The 20,319-nt window shown below is 34.9% G+C and overlaps 1 protein-coding gene across 1 annotated transcript in view; it reads right to left on the bottom strand.

Moving 5' to 3' along the window:
- Positions 1 to 20,319, bottom strand: part of dve (SATB1_N and homeodomain domain-containing protein dve) — a 72,840-nt gene that overhangs the window by 3,748 nt on the left and 48,773 nt on the right. Inside the window, exons 3-4 of the mRNA XM_013321152.1 lie at positions 5,087 to 5,275; positions 3,953 to 4,182 (exon numbers count right to left, since the gene is read on the bottom strand). Of these exons, the coding sequence (XP_013176606.1) occupies positions 3,953 to 4,182; positions 5,087 to 5,275 (419 nt within the window). The remainder of the gene's footprint in view (positions 1 to 3,952; positions 4,183 to 5,086; positions 5,276 to 20,319) is intronic.

Here is a 20,319-nt window from a genome sequence, read left to right as displayed (position 1 = left end):
GTGTCATGCCGAGCGATCGCGGTACTGACGCCTCGGCCTGTTTACTCGGTGGTTAGTGCACATCACTCCTGCCCCGCGCCGCCGAAACTTCAATCATGGCCTGCTCTAAAACAATGAGCGGGAAGGGCGTCTTAACAATTAGCGCCCTCCCATTGCACCTTCGACAAAGTACCGGCAGCGGCCGCAACCTAAGTAGTTCAACTAAAAGGTATCGCATCGGTAACTCGTTTGGAAAACATCCCCGGCATTGCCGCGCTCTAGATATACATTTATTAAGAGACGACTCTGTTGTGATAGATATGAATTTCACAATTATTTAATCAGCATTAAGTGACAAGGTGCTTGTTTGATGTGATATTAATCAGCGAGTAGTCAATCATAAAAGAAGTTGTCAGATTACGCGCCGGCGGGCGGCCGTCGGGTTTGTTTAGCTCGGTGGTTATGCAAGTGAGATCTGTTCGTATCGCTAGATTACACACTACAATGGCAGCGATTACGTCGTCAAGCGAGCTGTCACTCCCTCCAGTTTGCATTGCGCGTTGCCAAATCAAACTAAAGTAAATAATTGTGCGCGTAACAACATCCAGATTGTGCCTATAAATCATGTCAAGCGCGAGGTGTTAGCGCCCAACCGGAGTGATGCGTTAATCCGTTCTTTGTTTTATGTTTTTAAATAGTGCGGTCATATTTGTTCTGAGATATTGTCTCTCCTTCAGCCGCGAGCAAGATTTACAAGAGCTGGCGCCTCTGCCTGATAACTTTGTCACGTGTAATCCGCCTAAGTACGTAATTCGGTGTGTGATTGAAATCATTCTCGGCACTGGAAAGGACGACTTTGAATACAATAGGCTTACCGTTATCAGATATTGTTCTCCTCGTGTGTACATACGCTACTTTACGCTCTGATGGAATTAATGTTTAATAAATTGTACTTATTCTTATAATATTTTTGTGCACAATTTTCCTTTATATTTACAAGTTAAAAGGAACATTTCACAAGCTCAAATTGGCATAATAAATTACCATAACGCCATCATCGTTCATCTGACGTTTAGCTGCAAACTTTTGACTCGGAAGTGTTTGATTATCTGTTCCGGTCTGGAGTTCGTTCGGTTCATTTGCTACAAACTTCCCTTGACTTTTACCTTTGTTCATAAATAACTTAACCCTTTCTATATTATATTCAAATAATAATACAAAATTTGAACGAATATATCGAACTGCGTCATAGATATGTAACGAAGTTGAGATAAAAATGTGTTGCAAAGAGAACCGTATTTTTACGTTATTTATGACATTTAATTAAGTAGAATATGGATTTCATTGATTTGCACAATATACGAAATTTCTAGTAAATCTATAAAATATTGATTTGATATGAAAGCCCCATTTACACGTGTTTCAGATATTTGGCAAAACGCGGAATAGATCCGGGCGTCTGCGTTGCGGCGCTAAAGCCGCGGGAGGGCGCAACGAGCGCTAACCTCGCCTTTAATAAGATTATAAAGCATTATTTTATGGTATTAATAAGATCAAAAGCGTTGGTACATCTAAAACTCCTTTTAACCCTCTTTCACTCTCGTAGTCGGTAAGACGAGGGCCCTTCGCTCTAACCCGTTCGCTACAAGGTGTATATTTAGGAAATTATAATAAGGCGCGGGGCGCGGATGAGTCTGAGATTCAATTAAATTTATTATGCATGGAGATCGCTCGTATGAGGCAGGTGTTCATCGCGTCGCCGAATTTATGCCTGTCTGTCTAAGGATTCGAATTCCACTACTTAGAACAAAAAGCTATACTTATCGGATGTTATGTATGTGTAGCTCTATATATTCTGAAGTTGAAAGTGATATTCTATCCAGAGGACGTACAAGATACATTAATATTAAATTCCACACTTAATCTTTTTTGACTATATTGTTTACAGCTATACCCTCTACATATCGTAATTCAAACTACAAGTAATATTTTCATTCATGTGATAATTTTCTTTAAGTAAAGGATAAGAATAGAATACTAAAGTAAAAATCTGTATATCACATTGTCGAAGCGTGGCAGCGTTAACATGAAAACAAATGCCACTTCTAATTCTTCCCTAACTGATGATCCTTATTAGTAGGGACTTAAGCGTAACCTCGCAAATTATAACGACCTACGAAATACACGAGCTACTTAAGTAAGAGTTTGATAATCTGTCTCCATCGCGAGTTCTTCAAATCCGACCTTGTTGTGAGATGTTCTCATTAATTTGACGTTTCACAGAACGCTTCAAAGATAAATTTATTCAAAAGATTTGATGTTAATGGGATGTCAAGGGGACGTAATCGTTTATTTATTAATTATCATATTTAAATAATATTTTAACGTCTTACTATAACTATAATTTGTTACTTAACAAAATTTTAATTCTGAATAAACCACGGTATGTGAAACGAAGAAATTAGTAAGAAAGTTCTTAAATAACTATTACATTCTTATTTATAAACTTTAAATCTTACAGGATTATATAGCTATGTTCAGTCTATAAAATTTGCTTTTGATATATATTTAAAATAAAAATAAAATATAGTTTAAAAAGCTTAAAGAGGTTATAAAATAACGTACCTAATTGCTATACAAAATTTCAATAGCTCTCGACACTTAAAAATTATAAACGTTCTGTTTCAATGGACTGCGAGCTTATGGAAAACAATAAGTTTGACGATAATAAGGTGGGGGGTTTGGGTTTAGTCTACGAGGGGAGCGCCCGGGGTTACAACAATCAAGCATTAAAGAACATTACATCGTCGTTGGTACATTGTGAACGGCGGTTTAGCTCAGTGTAGCGAACGCCTGTCGCCCAACATCAAATTGTACGGTTTTAATACACGAACCCCCTCGATGAATATTGAAATGACAGGCGTTTAGAAAATCTTGTACAATGCCTTAGGATAATTTTACTAACAATTGTCTAGTTTTCATCATTAGTGATTCTAAATTTTTTAAATCGTAGAACTCTAAACATGTCAAAGAAAGTCGTGGTGGTATCACTATTTGTAACTCTTGAAGGCAGAAATATGGTAGCTAAGAACCAGGAACCAGAAGACGAACTTCGGAAACTTTTTATTCCGTCCTTGTTTTATTTAGCATGGACGAAGTCGCGGGCAAAAGCTGCTACTAACTAAATTGTAACTCTAAAGAAATGAATACCAAATTTTATAAATTAACACTAAAAAGGACATTTTAATAATTCTTTTTATGTCTAGCTTTCTCCACTTCTCCACAATAGTATAATAACATTGTTAGTGTAAAAACATAACATTTTTAAATAAAGTACATTGAACATGTTTAAAAATGCCGAAGTTTTCATTTCACGACATAATTTAAGATTAAAGAGTTTACAAGCAAGCTGTACTTCATATCAACTAGTGTGGCTTCACATTAAGTATTTAGATGCACATATTATAATTATAAGCTTGTTGAGCTGCAATATTTATAGCTGGTCAACTCCCACGTTCAAAATGAACCAATTACCTTTAATCTAATTTCCTTAATATCTGATATAATACAATATTTTAATTATTATAAATTAAGTAGCTGTCGCCCGCGACTCCGTTTGCGCGGAATTAAAAACAAACACAATTAGTAGCCTATGTATTCTTCCAGACTATGTTCTATATGTATGCCAAATTTCATCGAGTTCCGTTCAGCGGTTCTGGAGATACATTCAAAAACACATCCATCTATCCCACCATCAATCCAACCAAACATTCGCATTATTGCTACTGAATTAATTAGAAAAGGACAAGAGATAAACCATAAGGTACCGTAATTTGGTAAAGTATTATAACATCAGTTATAGTCATATTATACTTAAAAATGGGACAAACAATCCTTTCGTACTTGATACTAGTAGTTATTCATAAAGTAAACATATAACACTTAATGATAATATTAAAAAAAATCAAAGTACCTCATCTAAAGGGCATCCAGTTGAAATCAACAAAGGTCTGCTCTGCACCAGCAACAGCCTTAAAAGTTTGTCCTTAATATCCTGGAGCGGTGTAAGCCTCGGTCTAAGGAGTTGGATCCGCAGCGTGGCGACAGTCGTCAGCTCACCCAACACCTCGCCTACAGTCACCAGTGGACCATCAGAGATCTTCTCGAAGGAGAGTGGTTTCCAGTTGTTTATTACCACTGAACCTAGAACAATTAAAGAGCAATGTAATTACGTGTGTTACATTTTACTCGTAACCGTTAAACAAAATCCAATAACCCTTGCTGACTGCAAGTGCTCCTATTAGACTCTAGAATGAAAATACGACACCTCATACTTTTTAGTTCAAGGACAGGAACATTTGTCTTCAAGTGGTCGGAAGTCACGATGGAACAGACATATTGGTCTGCTAGAAATAACATAATTAAATAGACACAGTTATTCTGGAACGTTCTATTTAAAACATGGATGGATTGATGAGTAATTACGTTATTTGACATGGTTAAAAGTAAAAAAACATTTTTTTTTACGATGGGCGCAATTAGGAACATAATAATATGTGCCAAACATTTGCATTCTACTTAATTACGCACGTTTCATTTTTTTGATAACAACGCACTTGATATAATCGTATCGTACCAAAGGTTATGTATGTGATAAAACTTATCTTAATACGAATTCTAGGCAGTTCTTTAGTTATTTGTTGAGGATAATATTATATTATCCAGTTTTAAATTTTGCCTGTACAGTAAAATGCTTGCGAGCCTACCTCTTACTTTACTATTAATTCCAGTTCTGTTTTTATTTATCTATGTCCCTCTGGTTATAAAATTACTGGCTGTTGTCCTCGACTCCGTCTTCGCGGAATAAAAAAAAATAGTTGCCTATGTAATCTTGCATGCTATATTGAATAATCTATGCCAAATATCATCAAGGCCTATGCAGCTGTTCTGCAGATACCTTCTTAAAAACATGCATTTAGTCATCCATCCAAACTTTCGCATTAAAAATTTTAATAAAAATATAAGATAATATATTCCCGTGTGTATTGTTACAGTTTTTTTTTTAATGTTTATTTGCTTTCTTTCATAAAAAGATTTAGTAACATACCTTTAGCGGAGGCAGCGAGTTCATGGGGGTATCCGAGCCTCATCATGGCGGCGGGGACCAGCTCGTGGAAGGCGGTGGCGGCGGGGATGATGACGTAGCTATCCGTCTCTACCACGGCGCGGCGACGCCACGTGCCCTCCTCCAAAGACGATACCGCTTCCACCACGCAGTGCACCGGTAGTGTTTTACCTGAACAAAAAGTTATGTCTATGGTTGATTCAAGCAAGTCATTATTATTTTTTCTGGTTCTTAAATACTTTTTTGGATATAGGTTGAAAATTGTATGCCTTTAGGTTTTGGACGATAAAAATACATTTGTCTTGGGAATAATGTGATGAACTAAAGTATAGTGAATAATTTTTTGCATGAAAATACTTAGTATAGTATTTTCATGCAAAAAATTATTCATAAATAGTAAGCATCCATCAAATGAACCGGGAAGAACGTAAAGACCATTATGAAAAAACTTCTTGTCCGCTTTTAAAATAAAAGTGCTACTTAACGTAGAACGTCGAATCGCCTGTCGTTAAGAAAGCTTCTTAATTATTTAGCAACTTTTCAAGCGAGAAAGCAATGCTTTTGACTTGCTCGCGGACGCGGCAAAAAACCGAGTGAAATGTTTAAAATAATAATTAATCCTTGTTCCATGTCTGGCGGCCAGAGCCCGCTTTGTACCGGTCCGTGCTTTTACCGACCTCTTTGTAGGCGCTTCTTTAGGCCGATATTAAATAGTTCACGCCATTTTCCTATATATTTTTTTTATTTTGATGAGCACAGCGATGCTTGAATTTCGTAGTGCTTACTTAATTATAAAATATATTTTGAAAGTAGACACTCAGATTTAACGTTTTTCTTATTGTTTGAAAGTGTTCTTTAAAATTACGAAAATGCATTAGAAGTCAATTGTATTGACTCGTTTTATTTTAATATATAAGAGCGGACCTACTTTGTTCCTATGGACTTAACGTACAAAAAATGTTATAACTATTAATAAGTAAAAGGTTAGCTTAGTATGGACATGTTAAAAGGATGGTAGAATCGCGACAAGGAGAATTTTAGTTATGAGTGTGGAGGCGTACAACGGTAGAGTTCGGCCTAGGAAGAGACGGATGGATCTGAAAGGTGAAATGATCAAGAAGGGACGGCTGATATGACAGAAGATCGATATGAAGGCCATGAACCTGGTGCGCCGAAATATTATAATTACACCTAACTATTCTATCTCTACATGTATATCGCAATATACTAATATTATTGTTATAAGCTATCAATTGAAAACAATACAAAGCTTTCGGTTCCACTCGCTGTTATTGAATTTACATAATACCATCCGGGTAGCGGGTTCAACAGAATACCGGCTCACCGTATTCAAAATTATAAATTTTGCGGCACAATAATCGTTTAATAATACTGGCACGCTACTCGAAGCGGCCCTACTCCTGGCTTAACGTACAAAATAACCGGAATTTTCGAACGAGTATAATCGTTTAAAGTAAGTTTGGATAGTTTTCTTCGTTGGGCGTTTTCGAGGGTGGTTCGGGTAGTTTCAGGGTTAACACCTATAGTCTGTAGTTAAGCATGGATTAGACGAGATTTGGTGGTGTGCGCTCGCCCGCCAGTCCGGTCAATTAAATCCTGCTGCCATAAAGGCGGACTTTATTAATTTCTTGCATTAATACTGTAAAATATTGCGTCTCTAAATTCCAGTAGACATTTAAGTGTACGGGATAAAGTTGTCTTTTGTTTTTTGCAAAATAGAGCTTAACTTTTGGGAGCAAAAATACGCTAACACATTTTATCTTTATACAACTTCTTGTGTTATATACACCATTAAAAGCGACTGTTTTCTGAGCGCAGCTTGCTCAAGACTTGTGCGAGGTTAAGCGCAGCGTTCATTACTGTAACATAAAATATCAATTAGGATCTTGAACGGAAGCGGGTGCGGGGGCGGTAGCGGGCGCGGGCGCAGAGCGAAGCTTACACAGCGCAGCCGGGGCTTAGCCGACCTAAGCGTACTTGAAAAGAGTTCAGTCCTTAACAAAGGATTTCACGTCGATGTCAAGGAGCTCGCAACCTATAAGTAGTGCGAATTAAAACTTTAGACTAACAAGAATTAAATGAGCGAAGGAGGCGCCCCCTAGTGACGCGATCAACGCGCGTCCCGGACTGACGTTTTAAAGTAACATTAATGCACAAGAATCTTGTGTTAAAATTCTTTACAAACATCAAGATTATTCAATATTATTCTTGTTTTGTACTCTTAGTTAATTTTAGATATGAATCAGGTAGTGAAAAGTGAGATTTTGAAAAACTAAAACAGCGTTTGTCTACTGTTGAAATTAATTTATGGAATTTTACTAAATCTATAACGGATGAAAGATAATACATGAATATTTTTTATTAAAATAGTTATATAAAACTACAGATTAGCTCGCATGTCGATCATGTTTTTCTGCACTCTGACCTTTCATTCAATCAACATTATGTAACAAATTTTAAACGTTCAAAATATGTTTATATTGTTTTTAACACAAATACTTTTACTTACCACATTGTAATGGATTAATCAATTTGGTGTTTATTATATTTGTTATTTCTTTACATACAAAGCCATACTCTGACTATTTAGAGTTTATAGAATACAAATCCTGCATCATATATGTACCTACTTTTAGACATTATTAGCTAGAATCCTTTGACGCGAATGACGTGCTTTCGTAACAAAGTCCAGTGTCAGAATGAATAGTGAGGGGACATAAACGTCGACATTTTAGTAGTGAAGGGTCAATACCCTGCCACATTTCCAGATTTTCTTCCTAACACTACATATAATACTCGTATTCTGCGCGTAAAACATTGCCCTCTTTGTCAGTCGGGTAAAAAACACACTTATGTTGGTAAAACGGCCTTTGGATTTGCGTGTTGGTACATCGCTTTCGTGAGGCGTGATCTATTTAGATCGGATAAGTCGGTCTATCGTGACGGATGCTGAAACCTCGCAAATACCGTGTCGTGTCGCGTTGTACTAATCTCTTAAATCCTGCACTCGTGTATGTCCGTGTAAAAATGCTCGTTAAGTTAGTCCTAACCACGTATTATATGTCTGATTCTTTCACATTGAAAGACAAACTGGATATTACATTGAAAGTGCTTTGTTTCCTGATAAAATGATATATTTCTTTTTTAAACTAATGCCTTTTTCCTTAAAGATATTTTGGAAAATCGTATAGAATTTAACAGAAGTTAAAGTACAGTATGTATTTAGGGTTGTTATAATTTTTTTTATGTGGTCTATTTTGCGAAAAATGTCAATAGACCAAATCATCATTGTGAAGGCGATATAGTACAAGAAAAGGGAAGAGATTGGATCAAACAGGGAGAAGATAAAGACAATTGGAAAAGGTTACTAAATATATATATATATATAAATATATGGTGGCAAACGAGCGAGCGGCCACCTGCGATCGCTGAAATAGCGAAGTGACCGTTGCCCATAGACATACGCAATTCTATATGCATTGCCTACCTTTAATCGACGGAGGAGAGGATGCACAGAAAGAAAATATTTTCCCTTTCCATGCATCCTCTCATCCGGAAAGTCCACTTCCAGTTCCCATCCATTCCTTATAATAAAAAGGGTGGGAAGGGAAAGAAGACTAAATTAGGCCTCCGGGAAGCACACTCATCAGACGAAACGCGGAATTGCTTCCACTTCACGTCTGCCTTCTGTGTGGTCGTGCGAAGATGTTAGTATATATATATATATATATATATAAAGGCTACAAATATAAAATGTAATCAGCTTTTATACTATAAATATTATACTATTTTAGTTTCGAGTAAAAAATAAGTAATACAGTATGATTAAAAAAAAATGGAATCCGTATATTTTTAATAAGAGATAATTAAAAACTTGCATAAGAAATGTAGTTTTTGTCGTAAATGTTAATCGTTGATTATCAGGAATATTACACTTTTTAAGACACATATATTAACATTTGGCAAATTAATTAAACGCTCATTCATATAACTAATGCTAATGTCAAAAAAATTAATGAAATCTGTTGACTAGATAAAAATAGCTTAAAATGAAATGAAATGTAAAAAATAAAGAACAGAATTTTTAACTGTAATACTAATTAGATAAACGCAGATCAGTGATATCATATATGGAGTGTTTCATGCAACTTTAAAGTTTAAGCAAAAGATGATTTTCATTTCATTAGTATGCGCAATGCAAATGTTTACCAGTATAAAGAAAAAATCCAAATTCGGCAAATTGTAATAAACTAGTATAAAAATTGCCAGTAAAATAAACTATTAAAAAAAACTATAGGGTTTTTAGATTATATTTGACACTTCTACAAAATTTGAAAACGTAACTTTGTGACGACGTGCATATAATTTTTTCTTTTAAGTTAGAACTGTATAAATACTTATTTAGAAATTCTATTACATATTTTTTATAATAATGAGTATCGAACGTCACTACAAAGTAGTGTGGGTGAACCCTTTTTTATATTAAGGATGTTACAAAAATCGAACGGAAAACATCGATTTTTCATATTAATTCAATTCACATAATGTTTGAAATTCGTATCGATGTATTCTATTTAATCGATTTTTTATGCACGATTTAGTAAAGTTACTATAACATTATAAAACAAATGTGATTTATTAAATTGGCATTGATGTAGACCTTTTAACTACTACAACACCACTGTCACATAAAAAAGGTTAACCCAGTTATCGTGGGTTTCAGATACTAAAATCTGTGAATAAAACATCGTGACCGTTGTCTTTCATATTGACAAAACAGAGGTAACATTATGTTTTAAACGGGTATTTTGGGTTTCAGAAACCCACGGTTATTTTTTAAAGCTTAATAACATGTATTATTATTACCAGTTAAGGTTATAAATTAGCAACCATAAATAAGTAGTTACTCTTAAAGAGTAAATTAAGTGCGAAAATAATTTGATGAGCCGGTTCGAAAAGTTTATTTTTACCGCCTTAATATTTTGCCTAAAATTAACATTATTACAGTTAAATATTGCTTTTATTATAAATAAATTAGATATCATAGAGATTAACACGACCAATTTTAAAATAATCTTGTATATATTTACATACATTTTATATGAATGATATAATTTCTATATTCAGTATTGTCATTCTTTTTTTGACAGTAATAGAAACACAGCGTGATACTTTTTAATTTTTTGACATAACATTTAATAATATGATTTCTAATGGGTCGTTAATATTTCTAGTTGATATAGTTTATTGCAGATTTAAAATGCATAAAAGTTCAAGGATAATATTAACATAGATTAAAATTATAAGCTGTAAAATAAATCATAATAAAATTTATTCATCTGTCCTGATACGATTGTTTTGCAACGTTCATTTATTTTATAATTACGACGACAGCGGGTGTCTCATCTAACAATCAACTATTTTCATATTTTCTGTAAGTAAAATTCTTTACATGAGGTCACCTTCCTGTGAATAAGATAAGCTAACTTGTATAGACTAAATAGAACTATTTGATCAGAGTGAATTAAAAAAAAAAACGTTATTCCCGCGTACATAACCTTCTGTCCGCTTAAAGTCTTGTCAAAATAGATCTAGCCGCTTCTTAGATTACTCAGAACATCTTCAAACTTGGAGGCAGACAGACAGACAAGAATTTTATGAATTTATTTTATGTTACAGATAACATAACATCATGTGCATGTAATAGAAAAACAAATCATTTTGATATTAAATTTTAAAATTGGATTGAGAGTGAAGGACTATAATATATTTGAGGTAGCGGTGACGAAACGTATGGAGACGAAGCTAAAACGTAAGCCCGGTACTAATCTCTTTACAGCACACCCCCAAACTTTCACCTGACCATCGGCCAGACAGTCTAATGCTTGTCTAAACAATACATATATTTATATTTAACTACAAATAAAATAGATAAAATTATTACATTCAATTTGGCATAATACCTTTTTAAATAATGTCGAGGTTCTATAAAATGGAAAGAGTGTTATCAAAAGTTTCGAGAAGACGAAAAAAAAGTGGTTGTTAAAGATGTGTTTGTAGCTTTTCCTAAGGCCCGAAAATTTTAGATTTAACCAAAAAAAAAATCGTATTTATATTATTCCTGAATAGTCCCAGTATGCGATGGAATAACACAGTCAAATTAACGTTAGAATTTCTAGTGTGCACGCATTTATTACAACAAACTTTGGCATCTTTAAAGCATCCCACTATTTATTTCATAATTCTTGCATTGGTTAAGAATCGTATGAGAAACAAACACACAATTGTTTTAATTTATTTAGATTATACGGAATTTAATATTCTCTATATCAAATTTCGATTTTTTTTTAGATTATAATCTTATCTTCTATTCGATCTTGATTAAATATTAATCAGAAGAATCTAGGTATACTAAAATCTGTTTATAACGAAATAATTAAGCCACAAAATATTCAGAAAAAAGTATATTTTAATAATTTTACAAAACAGTCATATTAATATGCGTCAAACTGTGACAGAATAATTTTTAAACATCCTGTATCATAGAATGTCTATATGCATTTCCTAATAAAATATACTTTCGTCAGACATTACTATAAACTACTTTAGAGTGTGTGTTTAGCCGTTTATTTTCCCATTGTTAAACTTAGGATTGTTAAAGGGTAAAACATTTGTCATCTATCCGTAATTAATTTTTTTTTATTTACACTATTTTTGTAATTTTTTGACAAATTCTTCTTTTCTCATATTTTCGGGTTCATACTATTTTATTGTTTTTGAGCTTTTATTATATTTCGCTGTCGCGAATCGTTCATAAAAAAAATAAATGTGGTTATATAAATAAAAAAAATCCACTTGAACACATAGATATATAAAGAGATATTTACGAAAATATTGCTATTTCTATAATTTATTTACGATTACTATTATCGGTGCGTAACGACCTTGACATTTATAATTTATTGTATATTAAAAGATAACATTAAGCGAGATAAGTGATTCAAATCTCTATTTATTTAGGGAGAAGTTATATACTTTGTGTAACATTTTAATTTTCATCATTCAAAGTATCGTCTTTTGTTTTTTATTTGTTTTTATATTTTTAATTTTGCAGACTAATGGTGGGAAAGAATGATACAAAGTGTCAGTAGAAGTAAGAGTCTAGGACAGAAAGCCCTTAAAAATATGGTATTCTGTTACATTTCAACTACAGTAAATAGTATGACTTAATTGTGTCGGGAGTGGAGACTCAAAGTAAGAATTGTTTTACTCTACAAAGACATTCAAGAACTTTGAGTATATCATTTTGTAAGTACAATATTTTGCATGGACTTTTATCAATTAACATAAAGTCTATCTACTATTTTAGCTAATTATTGAACTTGTATTTGTTGCATAATAAATAATAAATGTTGTAATCCACATAGATCTGTGCAAGTACAGCGACTGACCACGTAGCGTCTAGGAAAGTAACCCGACACCGGGTCTTTGCAGCGGCGAGGCTTACCCGCCTTAAACCCCAGCGCGTTTATACCTCGCCTTAAGTCCCAGATTTAACTTTACAATAAGGCTCTGTTCCTAGCCACCTCTATTTAAACATAAACTTTGTTATTTTACGAATATTTTAATTCAACGGCTTCATACTAAAGTTAAGTTGTATAAATAATCTAGTACTTAAAAGCTTTCTTTTTAAAAATATCATAGTCGATGTCACTGACTCTGAGTTTAACAATCTGAAGATAGCAATCATTCTAATATATTTATGAATGAAAATAATAACGAGTTAAAGCTATAAACAAACATATTATGTCATTATTTTATTAATAAATCTTCGGGGCGTTGTAACTACGAACAAACGATTGAGACGTTTGAAAAAAATTCGCAGTAAAAGACTTGCATATAAATTAGTAATTAATTATATAAAAACAGACAAGATATAATAAGCTAGAAATAAATCAATCACTAAAACTTCATAAAAGTCGATTAATATGGTAATTTTATAAGATCAAAAGTTAAACTAAAACAAAGATTTACTCGAATTAACGAATAACCGTTATTATATCACTGCTTTTTAAAGATAATTAATTTAAAGAAAGAAAGAACGGTTATGGTTTTGTATAAATTTGACCGGGGATATCTTACTAATATTATGAATGCGAATGTTTGGATGGTTGGATGCATGGATGGATATTTGAATGTATTATATATCCAGAACAGCAGCACGGATCTCAATGAAATTTGGCATATAGAAAATAACCTGGAAGAACACAGGCTACTATTTTTTTTTATTCCAAGCGGACGGAGCCGCGTGCAACAGCTAGTATATAAGACATATAATAACTTGATAAACTATGATTTAGTCCAATCCCACAGTTCAATTCAATATTATCAGATTGTTAAGACACCGGCGTTCCCTCCGAGCATAGAGCGACAGCGACGGGGTATAGATAACACGAACAGTTATTGTAAAGGCGTTACGTCTGTCAAAGACCGCGTTTAAGGTTTTAATTAGGAGACATATTCCCCTCGTGTAAACATTGACCCACTTAATGGCAATATTGTTGCTTCTATCTGTTGCGAGGAGAAAAGCAGAGATATATTTTTTGCACTCGAGTTTCGGTATTTGCATTCTATGCTAGTAATAGCTATCGCCCGCGACTCCGTCCTCTTGGAATTAAATAACAACTTAATAAGTTGCCTATGTATTCTTCCAGATTATGTTCTACATGTGTGCCTTATTTCATCAAAATCCGTTGAGCCGCTCAGGAGATACCTTCATACAAACATCCATCCATCCAAACATTCGCATTAAAACATTAGCATGCATGTGCAAAAAATATTATTAAAAAGTACTATTTATTTAATAGCTTATACTTTAGGAACATACGTTAATTTGTTATTTTCAAAAAACCGCATCATTCTGAAATCTGATTTTTTAACTTATTTTTTAACAAAATTTTTAATCAATTTTAGATTAAGCTTCTGTTTCCGCTACTGCGAGTATAATTTAGTAAAGATGCATAATTATTGGAAATTAAAAAAAGGCTACTAAAGTTGTAAAATTTATTTGATTTTCATTACTATTTCAATATTGGTTTTTTTACACTTAACGTTTCAATAATGAACTCGTTAAGTATAAGAGAACAAGAATATAAATTAAGTATCGAAAATCAACATCGTAAAGTTTTATGGTGAAGTTGTCCTCCCGATCGGTTCCGGCCAAATTGATATCGCTTTTAATTCCACATTTGCGTCTGTGATTTAATAGATTAAAAAAATAAAAAGCAAAAATAAGGTGCGTCATCTATTGCCGGAGACTAAGATTCTTGGTATAAAAATTTGCTACATATACAAATCCAAATACTACGAGTATAAAACTATTAAAATGTACAATTATAACTGGTCAAAATCAAAGTAGGGACTTTATTTTAACATGTTTCTTTAATTAATTTGAAAAGAGAACGCAACAAAATCAAATATTCTAAGAAAGCCTTGTCGTATTCAAATAAATAAAGCTAGAAATATGTACATAATATGTTAAACAAAATGTTCGCTGTCATCAAGTTCTTGCGCAATTCGTGTTCTTTGTTATTTGCGAATATACAGTGTGGTGTGTGAAATCATTATCTCACCAGTTGTTGTGGCAACGCGCTCTGCGCCGCTTCTCGTCTTATTCGATGGCTTTTGTCTCGTCCCTTGTCGATCGTTAACATATTTACCCACTAACCAGTGGGTGAAAATTCGCGAAACGAACGTGCCATTGTGACGAGCGTCCCACAATACTCCCCGCCGGCGCGCTTATCGACTCCCGCCTCAAAGAAGTTCAAAAGGCAACGGTTTAGACATACGCTATCACACCGCCATCGTTTGTCAGTTTTCGCCCCAGGATGCGATTGTCTCCGCGTTACAAATGGCCTTTTCGAGGACGCCCCGCTCGTTTCCATTTTAATTGACATCGTTGCAATAGCTACAATAGCTAGAGAAGATGTCAGCGAGGCGCCGCCAAGCCGCGTGCCGGGGACGTAACAAATTCATTCGACTTTGATTTGTCCCCGCTCATTGAGCGGCGGCGGTTGAGATTGCGAGCGCCGCGAGGCGAACGAAGCCTGCCTACACTGCGACCTGCGACGTCATCGTGTGCGTGTTCGAGTATTAATCTCATTTGTGTAATAAAATCTGTGCCTTAGCCGCGCCGATGGCGGAGTGATCCGTCCCTGAAATGCTTGCCTCCGCACGATAATCCTGTTAGGTTAAGAAGGTTTCTACATATTACGTGCTTTGCTACGCCTTAAGGATTAAAACGACATGTACGTATAACTCGATACGTATCGCAGGGGTGAGCCGGAGACGTACGTATTTAGCTCAGAACTGTGTTATGAAAGCGATGATCTTGTAGGTATTCATTAGTCGGGCCGGCCGGCGGCGAGGCTTAGTAGATCACCGTTGTAAAGATGCGACGTGGATTTACGTCAAAGCCACCGCATCGAGGTGGTCATCGCGAGGGCCCGGTGTTTACGCCGGACGATGAAGACAAAGAACGCTTTAATTATTCAGACAAAGCAAAAGCGACCTTAATATCTGGCGCGTAGTCGACATTTGTAAATATTTAAGTTTGTCCGCCAATTCGGCGTTAAGACGAGTAGTTTGCATGAGAGAGGAATCGGAGAACGTCTGGGAGCTAAAGCTACCCTCCGGGCAGCGGGGCGCGGTCAGCGGGCAGAGGGGGCGGCCATAAATAATTAATCTGCGCCGATGTGCGGCGGACGGTTTACTAAATCCTGCGGCGGCGGCGGCGTTGCGCCCGGCCTGACGGACCACGGAGACCGTATCACAGCACTGGCTCGGAGTTATGTTAAGAAAGTATGACAACTTGGTATTGTCCCTAACTAAAAGAATATGTAAACTTAAATCGACGACAAAAAATAAACTTTTCATCTCATTAAAAGCACGTGTCGAAATCGAAATTTCGTCAAAGCCTTAATCGAGTCGTTAACGAAAACTTATTATAATAGTTCTTAATTGTAATAAATATACGGAGCAAGTAAATATTTGCAAATATTTAAATATAACAATCATAAAGATGCAAATGAGTTAATTAAAACCCAATAAAATTCTAATTCATCCAGCGAAATCAACGACAATAATAAAAAAAATATTTTGTTTTATATTTAATAGCATGACCAAAACTATTGCCTATAGAGATGTATTTGTTACGTTGCGGGGTAAAGCCGGCCTAATCCTGCGGCGATCCGGCGCGGGCGCGCGGTGAGACAAGACGGGACGAAAGACGCCGCGTGTTGCTTACAGTGGGGCTTCACACTACCTAGCCACTATGCTAACTACCAACCCTTTTACCCATACATTCAACTCTCTTTCTTGACCGCTATGACCGATTTCATTCTAAAGATTACACACAATAACAACTCTATTAGCTTAGTGTCATACTCGACTAATTAGGTCACTTTAGTATGTTTTTACAGGTCAGGTTGTAGATGGCAACTTGTATCATTGGCTTTTAGATAAGTTAATTTGAACATATGCACCTTATGTTTATTCTGCCGTAATCAGATTGGTTAAGCCAATTATTAAAGTTAAAATTATCATCTAAATCGACACAAAGGGTCTTTACAACTGACCTGTTTAGTTTGAGAGTAAAATGTATAATAATAAAAGCAAGTTATATGTATATTAAAGGTATCTAAATTTAAGTTAGAATAACCTTACCGTGTCCCCATGTACAATGTTCGTACAAAAGTTACCTCAGCTAACTAATCGAGGCCTTTAACTCGATTGCGCCGAAAGCTTACGACTGATGTATCAGATTAGAGACTAATTTTGCACTCAACTTTTGTTTCGTACGTTCACTAAGTTTAAATTAATTTTCATTCAAAAGAGAACTCTGTATATAAGATATGTTTATTTTTTTTAATCTAAGAGACAGTTTTCATTTAAAAGATTTTTAAAAAGGTTTTTTTTTAATTATAGTTAACTAGCTGACCCGACAACCGTTGTTTCGGTATATAAATAATTTCTAAGGAATTTCTAGAAATTACTAAAATTTATAAATAGGGCCTGGTGATAAAAGGATAAAAATTAAGGGTAAATATTTTATTTTTAATTAAAATATAAAATTTTGACCAAAAAATAATTAAAAATGGTGGACAACCTTCATCACTTAGGATTATGAAAAATAGATAGTAGTCGATTTGCTTGCTTGCTTTAAAATGTCATAAAAAACGGCCAATCTATTTCGGACGACTAAGGTAACATTGTGACACGAGAATTTGATATATAAGAAGATTCTCTATAATTTGCATGTCCTGCATTTATTTTTTGAAATCTATAATGAAACAAAATTATAACTGAATTATTAAAGAGTGAATTTACGTACCAATATCGGTTATTTGCGGTTTATCACATCAAGCGATGTATCAATCTATGTTCATTTAACCAAAAAAGGTGATTACCATGTCGCGCATTAGCAAGGATTAGCATTATTACTCGTTAGTGGTCCAACAAAGCATTAAATAATTAAGAGGATAAAGAATTATTAGCGCATTGGTGGAAACACTAATACCGTACAATTCTCGATCAATGCACGTCGAAATAGCGGCCAAATAATCGGTGTGCACTTAATGAACGCGTTTGAAAAGTTAAAAGCCCAGTGTTAGGGCGCGGCCACACTGCGCGACAAATTAACATCGCGCAGTAATTCCACGGCCTGCGAGTGTGGACTTAGCGGCATTATCGCTTAAATTGTCCTAATGTTAGTTGCGACCGTAGAGGGTCATTAGTGAATTAGGATACAAATGTGAACGCGCTGAATGTGATACCAAATATACGTAACGTGACGTTGCATTTTATCGTATTGCCAAATTATATGCAAATAGCGTACTGAAATTATACCTGTTGGAAAATATATTTTATATAGTCTATTTTTAGATACACATAAAACCTATTTTTGAGTAAATGTTCATTTCAAAGGAGGTTTTATTTATTGGTTATATGAAGTAAATCAAAGAACATGAATACAGTCATTAAGGACAATAATGCATTGCAGGAACGAGAAGGATTAAGGATAATCGAAATTGCGTGCGAACGTTAGGCTTTGCAATGAAACGCGCTGTTTAGACTCCATCTAGTAATTAATTTTACCGCGCGAAATGCTCTTAATGCACTAGAAACTATAATCCTCATTAAAATTGAAATAGGCGACTGTTCACTTTGCGTCAAATATAATTTTACCTTCTAAACGCGGAACATAATTACTCGTTTCGACGAATCCGATGCGAGTACAGTTATATTTTGAATCTATCATAGCTTTTAAATGAATCCATTATCATTTGAAACTATTTACAATTAAATGCGTCTCGTTTTGTATGTTAAATAATATATGAGCTTTATTCATGTTCAAACCAAACTAAAGGTACAAATAAAATATCCTGTTACTTTGTACTTTCCAAATTATAGTTTTTCATTATGATATATCCCGACGCATTTGTGAATGAAAATTGGGTGTGAAAATGAAATAATACGTCGCAATCAGTTTCATTTGCACTCGGCCTTTCAATTTTTCGCATAACGCACCGTCCGATGAAAACACAAATTAATTTGCTCATTTTTTGCATACAATTTTATATAATTGCGACCAAATATCCGAGAGCGCATTTCGCGAGCCATAATCCCGACTCTTTATTAAAGTTATGGATTACTTTTGTCATACAGATTTATTCAGCCGTATTAAAAATAAATTATTTCATTACTATGAAGCAAGCATGAGTGTCGAGTGAATATAAGAGGCAATGATATAAAGGTATTAAGATATTGTTATGGTGTATTTCAATACGGGTTCGATGGAACCACGACATAAAATACGAAATCAAAACAAGAGGATGCGGTGCAGGCGCGCAGTGTGGGGAGCGACTGTGTCGACGCGATATCCGACACGGGTTCGGATTATTCGACGTCAAATCCGGGATTAAACGGGCCTGGGATAAAGCGGAGGCCGGGATCGGCTCGAGGCCGGGTCAGCGGGATTTCGCCGGGCAATAAAAGTGTCTGCAGCCGATTTAGGCTGAGCCGGGAGGCAATTCGGCTCGGTTACCAATTGCTAGGTAATTTCGACGTGCGAGCGCGATCTGTCCTCACAAAGCCTCTCTAATGCTCGCCAATGGGATTAGCCCAGTGTCGTGTGGCCCTTGCGATTTATTGAACGGAATCAAGCATGTTAAGGTCTAGCACTTAAATCATCACTGGCTGACCTTGAAAGTTTGCGTATCATCGAGAAAACCGGACGTCGCTCGCTAATTTCCATGTTGTCAATATTATTTATAATTAAGTCCTCGGCGAGGAATGTTTAAGAGACAATTTTGTTCACACTACTGATAAATAAAAGTCATGGCTACCTGATTTTAAAGCCCGGTGTCTCAATGATATGCTATATCTTATTTAAATCATGATATGTGTTAGTTTCGTAGTAAGACTCGATCGGAGTTTGAGTTGTTATTAGCGCGTGAGTGTAGCGGTTACTGTCGTGTGTACGCAACGTTCATAGGGATAAAAGTTTTTCTAAGCTAAACCGGGGCTCGTTTGCAACCGCCGTCGTCTGACTATTATACGGGCCCTCGGTAATCCGGATTGGAGATTCATTAGGGCAAGATTATACTCTATTGAAATCTGGCTTTAGCGGGCGCACGAGCGGAACCGATAACCAATTGCCCATTATCGTAAATAAATACGAATGAATTAAAAAAAATATAAAAAATAACATCAAAACTACAACTTTTCTAATGAACACGTTTAGAGCAAGGAAAAGCTTAATCTCATTTGATATAGTTGTCATTAGAGTTATACGCTAATAAATTAAACAGAATTCACCTTTACATATACAAATGTTGTACGTTAAAATGTATGTAAAAAGATTTGGCAATAAATTTATTACACCATTACGAAACATCAATATTTATATCATATTTAATCATGTAATACAAAATCTTTAAATATGTACACGTAAAAATATGATATTTTCCCTAAAATCAAAGGGAGCGCATTAACCTTATTGGATAAGTCATGTGTCGATGATATATCAAAAGCTTCCGTCATGCGTGGTAAACAAAAGCCAAATATTTAGGGACGGAGAGGCAACGACCAATTACTATGTTGTTCCTTTCAATATCATATCTCATCAAGATTTG

The sequence above is a fragment of the Papilio xuthus genome, unplaced genomic scaffold (genome assembly GCF_000836235.2).
Source record: "Papilio xuthus unplaced genomic scaffold, Pxut_1.1 DF825946.1, whole genome shotgun sequence".
Classification (NCBI taxonomy): domain Eukaryota; kingdom Metazoa; phylum Arthropoda; class Insecta; order Lepidoptera; family Papilionidae; genus Papilio; species Papilio xuthus.
Note: the sequence above shows the minus strand (reverse complement) of the source record. Positions and strands in the feature narration are given on the sequence as shown.